The sequence below is a fragment of the Zootoca vivipara genome, chromosome 2 (genome assembly GCF_963506605.1).
Source record: "Zootoca vivipara chromosome 2, rZooViv1.1, whole genome shotgun sequence".
In the NCBI taxonomy this organism is placed as follows: domain Eukaryota; kingdom Metazoa; phylum Chordata; class Lepidosauria; order Squamata; family Lacertidae; genus Zootoca; species Zootoca vivipara.
In genome coordinates, this window is record NC_083277.1 from 107504177 (window position 1) to 107516941 (window position 12765).

General features: G+C 43.2%; 1 protein-coding gene across 2 annotated transcripts in view; it reads left to right on the plus strand.

Moving 5' to 3' along the window:
* Positions 1–1067: 1067 nt before the first annotated feature.
* MMD (monocyte to macrophage differentiation associated) overlaps positions 1068–12765 on the plus strand; it is a 28119-nt gene continuing 16421 nt past the window's right edge. The window contains exon 1 of one of the 2 annotated variants that reach the window (XM_060272005.1): positions 1068–1243. In XM_060272005.1, coding sequence (XP_060127988.1) covers positions 1164–1243 — 80 coding nt within the window. In that variant the 5' untranslated portion in view covers positions 1068–1163. Of the gene's footprint in view, positions 1244–8494; positions 8852–12765 lie in introns of those variants that run through there. The other variant, XM_060272006.1, reaches the window with a different exon arrangement.

The window sequence follows — 12765 nt, forward strand, 5'->3', positions numbered from 1 at the left end:
TGCCAAGCTGTTGTCCTCCCTTCAGTACATCTGTTAGTCTGGAAAAATTGCCAGGAGTTGAGTTTATCAGAACTTGTGCAAGCCAATCATAAACCTCTGTAAATCTACTTTAATGCAACAACAGCAAAGAGTCATGTGGCACCTTAAAAGTTAACAGATTTAATGCAATGACCTTTCCTTACAAGTTGGCAGAGAGGGAAAGATTTGCTTAAAATGCACAACATAAAGTATGCAATGGAAACTTTCTCCGATAATTTTGTTCTGCACAGACTCTGGATGAAGCATTAAATCATTCTTGATTACTTTGCAATAGGAAAGGAAAAGCAGAATTTGTATGCATTGGCATTCTATGGTCTTTGCTCTGTAAATTGCTGGCATGTGTAAAAGCAGGGGTGTCAACTCGAATAAAATATTGGGGGGGCAGGTAAGCCCCACCCCGCTTAATCGATCACATGATGTGGTGCATGCACACCATTTTAATGGCATTGCTCATCAGTTTTGGGGGGCCTGGCCCCCTCAAATATTTTATTGGGGCCCCCGAAGACCCCTTTGCCCCTAGGAGTTGGCTTCTATGTATAAAAGCATCTAAGGCTGTGCATACATCTAAAGCACATTTAGAGTACATCTCTCCCAAAATCCTGGGAACTGTAGCTTGTTAAGGGTGCTGGGAATTGTAGCTCTGTTAGAGGCAAATGACAGTTTCCAAGATTCTTGGGGACATAGCGCTTTAAATGTACCTATATGGCTTGTACACAGCCTAATACTTAAAGCAATTCCACTGGCTTCACCTGAAAGAACACATTTGTGTGCTTCATTTTGGCAGGTATTTGGGCTTCACATTATTTGGTTGGGGGAGAAGGCCAACCTTTGCTCTCTAGGTCATTCTCCATCATACTTTGTAAAGCAAAAGCTCTTTTCTGAAATTCTGCAAAACTACCACAGCACTTGCCAAAAGAGTTGCATGAGTAAGACTTGCTAATCTCTTACTCCATACCCATGTGGTGGGCGGACTAGTTTTTAAGTATGCCAATCCCCAAGTTGTTTTTCATTCTCACTCTTCAAGAGGACTGAACAAACGAAATCAACATACACCAGGAGGAAGCCAGGATTCCTGTCTGATTACTCTTCTGTTACTGTACTTAGGAGGACTTTGGTGTTAAAAAATGTCCAACACCTCATGGGGCAAAAAAAGGAAATCTTTGACCAACAAGGATTCATTTGAGACTACAAAAAACCCAGAAAAGTGAGTACTGTATTCTCAGGGCAACAAGTCTCAACTAGCAGGTAACAGAGCACATCTGCCTCCGAATTTAGCAGCAGCAGTTCCATGCTGTTCTCACTGAAACTAGCACTCAACATCTGCTACATCAAAAGCTGACTGATCTTGCTTCCATTCTCCACCCCATCCCAATGTTTGCTCCGAGACTTGTAAATTTCTTATGCACAATTTTATGTCCGACTGATTTCAGTTGACCCGTGTTTCGGTTGAGCCATGGAATGTGTGTGGTCATTATGACAGCATCACTGGGGCTTCTGCATGAATTTGCAGATCTATATTGTTATCAAATGTTTCTGTGCAGGGACTTACTCACTGCTAGTACTAACCTTTAGACTTACTGTACCAAGTAGTGTTGGCTCTCAGCACTGGGAGCTCTTAAGTATGTCCTTTTTCTTCATGTTTTGAGATTCTTGTCATTTGGCTTGAGCAATCTGTGATATGAAGGATTTGATTTGGTTATAAAATGAAGATTGAAAAGGCAGCTGTTAGAAGAACTGCAAGCACCTCGTTTCTGACCTGTCGCTCTGCTAGGTTTCTGTCTCTCAAAATGAACAATATGCACATATAATTCAAAGTGACTGTGAATCTCCTGGGGGTAGGGGGCTGCTGCAGAGGAAACCTTCGTACATCAGAGATTAAAATGACAACACTGGAGTCTTCTACTTCTTCTAAGAAAATAATATGTGCTTGTTCAATTCACCCTGGTGAGTTGATGCTGGAACAGATATTGGCAGTGGTGAGAAGTTGCATTTTGTAATCTGAGTCCCTACCATGAATGATGCAAGTTTAGTTTTTAATGGCAGCTCCCTAAATTTACAAAATAGCCTTCAGAAGGCGCCACCTATGATTATATATACACCATGTTACCACACTATTCAGGAGGAAAATGGCAATCCAATGGGTATATGGGTCTGTTATTCAGTTTGTGCTTTTTGATTTTTGGTGTAATCCAAATATTTAAATACGGTACCTAGAAAAGAAATAGACCAGGAAGAGATAGCATGGGTTATATTCAACAGACCATTCAAACTGGCATTTCTTGCACTTAAATCTTCCCACTTACAGTGTCTACTATAACCTCCCCTTAGAAGGAAAAGCCTGGAACATAATAGCAGCAGCCGGAGATTAGAAGAGATTGCCATATTAAACACATTCAAGAGTTATTTATATATTATGATTTTTGAATATATTTTGTTGTAAGCCACTGATATAAATATAGGTTATATATAATGAACAACCCATTAATTTCTATGAGTCTACTTTGAGTATGACTTCATTGTTTGTTTGTTTGTTATTGGTTGACTCTGGAGCTTGACCCTTTATGTTCCTGCAATAGAAAAGTAGTGAGGATGACATGCTAGTACTTGACCCATACCAGTGATGCTGAAGGATGTTCTTTTTTTAAAAAAATATTTTTTTATTAAAGGTTTCTTGAATTACAAAGGTGTGTGCAGTGTCTCTCATATTTTAACATGTATCATTTTTGCAAATCAGTTTCATTTATTAAGACACTAAGAAGAAAGAGGGAAAACGAGGTAGATGGGGGGTGGGAGGGTGGATGGGGGTGGGAGTAGGTGACAATTGTTTCTGTTTTGCTTAATATATGTCATATATAGGGCTTGATGTCAGCTTTGTTTGTGTTGGTACTCCTTTATTCGCTTGTGTTCTTTTGATGGTGAGAGAGATTTGGGTTGGCCAAGGGTGTGGTTGTTCATTTGTGGTTGGCTATTATGATGGTCTTTGTTTTCATGTGTGAGTGGGGTGGCTGGGTATTTTGGGGTCAGGTTAGCCATACTGATTTGTACGCTGGTGGTAAATTTTTGTCATTATCTTGATGGGCTGTGTGTGCGTGATAAAGGGGAACCATACCAGGGTGAAGGCATCCTCTTCTATTTGTCCCCGTGCCAGTTTCAGCTTGTTGGTTAGTTTTTCTAGTAAGGCTGTTTCCCATACTACTTGGTACCATTGGTCCAGGCTTACTCCTGACAGGTATCTCCAATGTCTGGTTATGACATTTCTGGTTGCTGAAAGTAGGTGGGTTATGAGGTCGTTGTGGTCTAAATGGGCATTATTATCTTGAAAGATGTCTAGTAGATGATGAAGGATGTTCTATGCTTTATTTGGCAGCAGGTCCACTGAATGGTAGGTAGAATCCAGGTTACAGCCAAAAGTGGCATACCCATACCCTGTCCCCCAAACATCTGGTCCAACTTTCTGCACAATGCGACAGCATGCTGTGAGTTTCCTTGCCCCTGCTAGTGGGAGCCAGTGAAATGGAATAGGGCAGGCTTCCTCAAACTCGGCCCTCCAGGTGTTTTTGGCCTACAACTCCCATGATCTCTAGCTAGCAGGACAAGTGGTCAGGGATGATGGGAGTTGTAGTCTCAAAACATCTGGAGGGCTGAGTTTGAGGAAGCCTGGAATAGGGTCTTAGTGAACCCCACAATTTAATAGGATCTTATTAGACAGGGAATTTCTTTTCTTTTTTTCTTTAGGTGAACAAGAACTAGGCACAGATACAGCTATCCACCCGGTGTTAGTTCTACCCCGAGAAAGGGATCTGCAGCCAGTCTTGCCTCACGTGCACTGTGATTTGTGTTTCCCAAACACATTTGTCTCATGTGTACTATATTTTGTAGATGTACACTTAAAGCTTAGGCGTGTACCTAAAAATGTAATGTTTGAATCAGTATTAGTTTGCACTGCTTCTGTGACTGGCACAGCAGTACTCCTTTGCCAGTCTCACATTCATACAATCAAGCTGTCAGTCCTTGTCAAAATAATGGGACAAGATGAAGTGTGGCTTTAGGAATGTGGCGCAAGCTGGCTTGAATACATCTGAGTGCTCCTATTTGTTTTTTAAACTGCAGACTTAAAGGATGTTATTCTGATCTATACTTTTGGGGTGCTTGGCAACAGTGCGGATTGACAACAAAAATTCATGATGTTTTCCTAATCATTTCCCTCTTTGCTATCATTTTGCTATTGCTTGCCTTTTTCAACGCAACCCCTTTTTGTTCTTGCATTCTTCTTCCCCATAACACCTCTTTGATAACAAAACTTCCCCCCATCTTTGTTACTTCTTTATGTCCAGCTGCAATAGATGTGCTTTGAATACTGCCTTTGTTTTTAAGCCTGAGTTACACACAAAGGGCCAAGCAGGGGGTGCTATCTTTCCGCAGTCATTTGACGGAAATTCAGTTTGCTTGCCAGCCTGGTAATTCTTTTTCTTTGAAAGGACACTTCTTGCTGCGCCTAGCAGGTTCCTCTTGTGGCAGGAGGGGGCTTGTGGGGAGGCAGCATGAAGAAGGAGGAGGAATAAGTCAATATTATAAGGATAAGATTTGGAATTGGAGTAGAAAATCCGCCACAATCAATTAGAGAAGTTAGGAAAACCAGGAAGAAGAGATTTGAGGAAGTCACAATTATAATGTGAAGAAAATAAGAATTGGGAATTTTTAAATTTTTATTTGTTTTCTTTTTTGTTGTTGTTGTTTTTCTTATAGGTATTGTGTTTATGTTTTGTTTGGGGCTTGTGTTGAAGGAGCAGCTGAGGGGAAACCAATCCCCAGAGCCCCTCCATCCCTGTCCTTTCAGTGGCAGGGAGGGGATGAGGGGGGAGGGGGGAGGGGGGAGGTCAAACCCAGCCTTACAATGGACCCCTCTGATTCTCAATGCCCACGGGTACTACTGGTGGCAGAAGTGGACTTGTGGGGGGAGGGAAATTGGAGGGACAGATTATGTATATTGTGTTTTGTTTGTTTTGTTTCTATAAAAAAACCAATAAAAATTATTATTAAAAAAAAGAAAAGAAAGGACACTTCTGCTTGGTTTCAACTGCAAGGCTATGTACTCTACAGGAAAAAATGAACTGTATTTAGCTCACATGGAAAAGAAATTAAGAGGAAAAGAGAAATAAATGTATTTCAAAACAATAGTAGTGACGCATAAAACATGATTAGAAGTTGCTACTTTGGCTAACAATCGCAGAGCAGCTCCCTCACAACTGAATGTTTAAATGACTCAGCTAAGAGGGCAGTGTTTGATTCCATGGGTCTTTCAGACATAATGGAAATAGTGAAGGATGTCAGTTATATGATTGTAAAGGTAAAGGGACCCCTGACAATTAAGTCCAGTCACAAAAGACTCTGGGGTTGTGGCGCTCATCTCGCTTTACAGGCCGAGGGAGCTGGCGCTTGTCCGCTTCCACAGACAGTTTTTCTAGGTCATGTGGCCAGCATGACTAAGCCGCTTCTGGTGAAACCAGAGCAGCGCACAGAAACGCCGTTTACCTTCCCGCCAGAGCAGTACCTACTTATCTACTTGTACTGTGTGCTTTCAAGCTGCTAAGTTGGCAGGAGCTGGGACTGAACAACGGGAGCTTACCCCGTCACAGGGATTCGAACCACTGACCTTTCAATCGGCAAGCCCAAGCGGCACAGTGGTTTAACCCACAGCGCCACCCACGTCCCAGTTATATGATAAAGATCCATGCAACTGGGTTCTCCTCATGCTGCCAGTTCTTTCAAACATCCTTCCAAATGTTTGCAAATCAGTGACTCTCATGCAACTGGAAGAACATCTATTAGTCTTCTGGCTGGTGGTAGAGACCACAGCTTCTGCAGCACCTGACCTGCCAGTTGACCAGCATCCTAAACCCCTACCTCTTTCTCCCTTGGCCTGCAATTCTAGGCTGCAATTCTGTGACCTCTTCGTCAGCAGAGGCTCAAAAGAACTTCTATGGTCAGTTTACCAACACACCTATTTCACAAGTCGGGTCAGCTTAGTCATTCTAAATTGTTACAGATAGGCAGAGAAAGGTGTTCAGCAATGGTATAATGCTGTGTTTCCCATGTCAGCGACAGCTGTGAGTGTCTAAGCGTAAATCCTAATTGAAAAGAGGCAAGCCCAGACCGGCAACTCATGCAGAGATGCAATACTGAAGCCAGTTTGTGGTCCTGCTTCATCTCCAAGTCAAACAACCCAATAGCATGCCGAAACCACCGGCTTCCAGCAGAGGCTGAAGGTCCAGAACAGCAGTTCATGCAGAAAAGCATAGGGCAGCCTCTTCTGTGGAGAAGAGCAAGTGTCTTGCAACACACCGTTCTCTTTTTCTTCAAGCACCCAATGTGAGAATTACCAGCAGAGCATCTCTCTTGAGGGAGATGCGCTGAGTGGGGCGAGAACAGGATTGCACAGAAAGGCCCTCGAGAGACACCTCTTTTGGACTTAATAGTTCTTTCTTTTGGGGGGGTCTTTAGAGGTGCTTCTTTGTGTTTGGGTCAACAAGACTTGAGGCTGTCCTCAAGAATCGTCCCCATTTTCAACCATGGAAGGTCAGAAAAGCACAGCTCCCTTCAAGAAGACCCTATTTTCCAGAGCCTGTCACGGATTTAGAGAAGCCGTCCCAGTTTCTGATTTGATCCCGGAATGTCCCGCTTTTCCTTAGGATGTCCCTATTTTAATCAGAGAAATGTTGGAGGGGATAGCAGTTCTCCAGTCCCTGAACCAAGAAGATAAGTAACTTTACAGAAGTAACTTTAGAAGATATGGGAAGGTAGGCCTATGCAGTGGTGCCTCGCTAGACGAATTTAATTCGTTCCACGGCTCTTTTCTTATAACGAAAAATTCGTCTAGCGAATCCCATAGGAATGCATTAATTTTTTTTTAATTTTTTTTTGCCCATAGGAACCCATTAATTGAATTTCAATGCATTCCTATGGGAAACCGCAATTCGCTAGACGAATTTTTCGTAAAACGAATTCGTCTAGTGAAGCAACCTCCACTAGAAAAAACCTTTCGTTAAGCGGAAATTTCGTTAAGCGGGGCATTCGTTAAGCGAGGCACTACTGTATAGGGAAAATGTTTATTATGTTGGAAGCCGTTCAGAGTGGCTAGGGCAACCCAGTCAGATGGGCAGGGTATTATTATTATTATTATTATTATTATTATTATTATTATTATTGGGGTGCCAAACTGGGTCTTTGACACAGGTGAAACAAAGCCTGTTTTCCATTATTATTATTATTATTATGGAAGAAGATGTCTCTGTTTTCATTGGAAGGGAATGCAACAAGCCCCCAAGGGGGTTGCCAAACACCCCAAATTTTCTGGACACATCCGTGATTTAGCCGGCGTCCGGGGGAACTTTTGGAAAATAGGCAACAGTGTCTGGGATGTTGAGGTCCCTGTGAAGATGGCAGTATTGACTCAGTGGCTTGTGTCCTTCTGGCTTGCCCTCTTTATAAAGATTTGAGGAGTGCTCAATCATTGCTACTGTGCTTTCTTTTATCAGATCAAGATGATCAGGTAAAAACTGCAAGGTTTTTTTTAGCGGGGAGGCGATTAGAGTAAGATCTATTATTTGATGACGGTTGTAAACAAACCCCCAAAATGTATTTTCTAGTCATGTTTTTAACCTATCTTCAGTACATTTTTATTTTATTCCTATGGCTAGTGGCTGATGCAAATAGATTCTTCTGATTATACCCTGGTACTGGTTTGAATTAACTAAATACTGTACGGCTTTTTGTTTGATAGGTAGTTTGTTTTGTTAATTTTTCGGTTTTATCGTCGTGCATTTTTCCCCTTCTTTTCTCTCTCTTTTTATTTTTTATATCTTACATTCTAGATGCTTGACAACTTGATTATGTATACTGTAATACCTGTCTCAAGTCTAGAAATATCCAATGTAAGATTAGTTTGTGGGTTTTTTGATTTGTTTTTTTGTATGTAATGTTTGTTTAATAAAAGTTAAATAATAATAATAATAAAGATTATTCTGATTCTGATGTTGAGGTCGATTGCCTAAAAAAGAAGCAGCAACTGAACGGCTTCCTTTAAAAAAGAAAGAAAGAGTTCAACAACTTTGGAGTCCTGAGTTTTTCTTCTAGAAAAATGGGTGAAAATAAACTCCGGCAGCCTCCTTCGCTTTCTGAGGAGGATTCCCCTTTGAGAGGAGAGGTAGCCGCTGCCGTGACTCATCCTCGCCCCCTCTTCTAAACCGCGTTCAAATCGAACCACCCTCCTTTTTACCTCACCACCCGCCGCCTCCCTTTCCCCGCCCACCGCGCGCGCGCTCCCCGCCAACCGCCCATTGTTCTCCCGCCGCTTCCCTCCCTCTCCCCCCACCCTCTTCTTCCTTCCCAACCAATCGACGTCTCCGGCGGTCGGGCGTGGGCGGGGCTTCCCGACACGGCCTCGGCACCCGACTGAACTGACACAGGCGCGCGCGGGGGGCGGGCCCGAGCCGAGGGCCGGAGCGCGCGGCGCGAGAGCCGACGGCGCCGCTTTAAAAAGCGGGAGCCCCGCGGCCGGCCGGCTGCTTCTGTCGACTCCGCGCGCGACCCCCAAGGCAACGGCGGAAGCAGCAGCGGCAGCCCCGGGCCTGGCTTCGCCTCGCCTCGCTTCGCCTCCTCCAGCTACCTCCGCAAGCCAATGAGGGCCCGGACTCCGGCCCTCGCCGCCTCAGGAGCCGCCGGGAGCCCCCCGTGCCGACCCCCAGCTCGCCTGGCTCGACGTGAGGCGGCTGCGCTGGACCCCCATGCGGCGCCTCCAGGAGAAATTCAGGAGGTGAGGCGCGCGCGCGCCTGGGCTTATGTGTGCGAGCGACAGGTTTTAGTTTTTGGGATATATTGAGGGTTCTCTCCCGGCATGATATTTTTCTCTCTCCGCTTAGGGTTCTTCCAGTGGATTTTCCCTCCAAAGACTTTGATCTCGCCCGGGGAAATTCCGCCCACTCTTGGGGATTCGCACCCCCCCCCCCGGGCGATCGTCTCCTCTCTTTTGCACGGGCATCCAGATCACTTAGTGCAGATAAGATAACCCATCCCCCCTTCTAACATGGGATGTTAAACCCACCTTCCTAGCCTCTAGTGCCAGGCATGACCTAACTCTGTTCTCCATATGTTTTGGGATTACAACTCCCATCCCTAGAGGACCAGTGGTCAGGGATGATGGGAATTGTAGTCCCAAAACATCTGGAGGGCCAAGTTTGTTCATGCCTGCAAGTCTAGTCTATTGAACCCTCTTCTACACACCTCTCACCCCCACAGTTTCTCACGTTTTTCATGCATGCATGTGGAGAGGCTGCCCTGGTGCTTTTGCAGAACCCCAAGATGCTGTCGCCTAGGTTAGTTTATCTGTGAGTTAAACCACAGAGCCTAGGGCTTGCCAATCAGAAGGTCAGCGGTTCGAATCCCCACGACGGGGTGAGCTCCCATTGCTCGGTCCCTGCTCCTACACATCATTTGAATGGCAATGCTCAATGGCAATTCAGTGGCATTGAATGGCAATGTCAACTTTTAGGAGGGGGGCCCTCAAATATTTTTGGGTGGTGGCAAAGGAACCTTGGCCTCTTGGAGTTGGCTCTTGTATCCCTTAGCCTGTCGTGATAATGTCACAGATCTTTATTCCACACAGAGTAGACCTTGCCTAAACAAAGCAAAGTGTTGTTGTGCGGGTGGTGGAGAGATTGCGACAACAGAATTGAGTGGTGGTAAATATTATGAATGAGTTAAAACTGAGTGCTATGAATGAAGTAATGTGTCTATGTGGCACCGGGGGGGGGGGGGTGCTGGACGTTTCCTTTGGTTGATGTGAAGTAAGAGGTGTAGCATGCAATCCTTTGTTTCCTATTTCTTTGACACTTGGACACCCATGAGGGCCTTGGCTTATTCTCAAGAAATCAGGAAGTTCTGTAGTTGATACGGATTTGATGTTGCTTGTCTTTCAAAGTGCTTTGGTCTCCCTCTATATAACATTCTCATAACAGTGTTTGTGCAAAAGAGCAGCTGAATAGGACTGTCTGAGTACAAATAGGTTTGGGAATACCTGTGCTGTGTCAAAATCAATAGTGAGAGAGAACAGTGGAATTGGGTGATTCAAATACGACTTCTCCAAGATGGTGTGGAAAGGGTTGAAAGTTTTGCAGGAACTGTAGAGCTGTTCTTTGGGAAATGAGCTGCTTTTCAGCTAAATTTTCCTTAAGGGACATCTTATTCTAGTTTATAATGTAGTGAATTTTCTGCTTCATTTTGCATCTCCTTCATGTTCCTGTCGTACCTTCATGGATGGGGTACAGATCCTTTTAACTCTCCCAGGGTTCCTCCCCATATTACACTGTTCAGAAAGTCACACTTAAAATCATATTCTTAATGTGGGGATGCTCTGACATAATTCTTTTATTTTCTAGAGGGGAAAAAACATCTCACATACTTACTTGCAAGAGCCAGTGGAATTTGATTGTGAATTCCTGCAGGTTACTGTAGTAACATGCATTGTTCTTGTACGAGCTAAGCAGGAAGGTTGTTTTCATGCATCTGACCAGAGAGAAGTCAGCTCCAAGATTAATCCCGTGAAGCAACAACACATTTACCCCAAATATAACACTTGCCTTGACCTATTGGGTCATATTCAACTAATGTTTGCTCAGAGTTATAGTACATTCTTCCTGAGAATGTTAGGACTACATGATCTTAGGGAGGCAAGTGTTCCTGGCCCAAGGTTGGGTATGAAAGACACCTGAAATTCAACCCCACGCACTAATTTCACGCTCTTGCTTCTCTCCAATTATTCCTGTGATTCTGTATTTTCCTGTTCATCTGTGTCATGACACCCCCTACCGCTTTACCATAAAGGTAAAGCAAACAGAGTTAAGATAAACTTTTTGAGAATAAGAGCTAGGGTTTTGGGATTTTCAGAGAATGTGGGTATTCAGTACTGCACATTGCTGTTGTTTTCTAGGCTCTTAAAACTTTATATGCAAGTACGTAGAAGTCTTGTTTGCACAATTTTCTCTCTTCAAAAGGTGGGTAGGCATCTGATGACAGAGAAGAGGTGAGTACAGTACAGTATACTGCTCTGCTTTTAGAAAGGAAATATATCACAGTGAAAGATGATGTTTTTCCATCTTCTGGAAGTGGGTGAAAGTTCATATATCCGGTGTTTGTCATACTCATGTTGGTTGAACTAAGCTTCTCTTTCACGTATGGCTGTTACAGAGGATTTTCAGCATTTTTCTCCTCTCTCTTTTGAATGACTGACTCTGCAGTGAGACAGGATTCATCTGTTTGTTTTGACTATGTTACAATCTAGAACTGGGAAAGAGGGGCAGCAAAGAATGTAAAAACAATTTGGAAATCATTAAAAAGGGGCAGAAATAGATTCTTGCTCAAATTAGGTCATTTCTGTCCAGCAATGTATTGGTTCAGAAATGGAATTAAGATGTTAGTAGGAATGTTTGTATTGCATAAAGAGGCTAATATCTGGAATTTAGATGTTTATGATATTTATCTTTTCCATTTGCACAGTATTGCTACTTCAGTGCTTGAGAAATACATATATTTCATTTTTTTAAAGGAATCGAAAGGAATAATAGACGCATGGGGAAGGAGGGAGGTGTAGTTTAATCATTGAGCCAGTTTTGTACAAGGTTCATCCCTATATTGATAAGCTTGCCTCCATCTGTTTTGCACATGAGACATGCTGAAGCATTGGCTGCCTCTTTCCTCTTGGTTTCCCAGCTTTTCATTCTTACTTTGAACAGACCATTCCTCTATACCTGTATGACCCTGGAACTGTTGACTATGATCAAGTAGGCATACGTATTGTTAAAATTTGGGCTCGGGTAAAGAGGTATGGCAGTTTTTATTTGATCTATATCATTTCGCTTTCTGATACAGCCAAATAAGTTCTACTGAAGAGTAGATTCATTGAAATCAATGGAGTTAAGTGAGTCATGCCTATTGAATTCAACGGGTCTACTCTCATGTATAAGTAACATTGAATTTGACTCTTCGTCAGAATGTTTTTGGCTAAAGCCAGAATCACCTTCCAGGTACAGGCAACAACCATTTTGCATGGAGGTTATTTTCCTGACCTCCACACATGTTGGTGGAGCATTCATAAGTCTGTTTTGCCACTGCCTCACCCAGACATGGTCATTGCCTGTATATATGCTCCAGCACCCAAATTCTTGGGGCCAATATTAATTTTCTTTGTATCAGCCTTGGAGGAAACTAAGTGGTTCTTCAATGTTGTTGGCTGCAGTACCTGCTAGAAGCTTTTACCAACACAACTGGCACACTTTAGCCATAATACCTCAAAAAGCTCATAACACAACTTGGGCACCAAGTTATGATAAGAGCTTTCCAATCTTTTTCAGTTATCCATACAGCTGGACACAAGGGCAACTGAGATTTGTACTTTGAATTGCAAGGCAGAATAGCTATCAGAGGTTAACTAATCTAACCTCTGAACATTGACCTAGAAAAATAGAAATAAAAATACTATATTTCTATCTAGTAATTATTGCCCGTTTTAAAGATAGGCAGACACTAATCCATACGTTTATAGGTTTAAAGAAGACATGTTTGGATCTGTAAGGGGAAAGATATGCCTTCTGACAGATGTTGCCAGGCTGCAATATTGAGTTATTCCAGGAGTCAGCAAACTTTTTCAGCAGGGGGCTGGTTCACTGTCCCTCA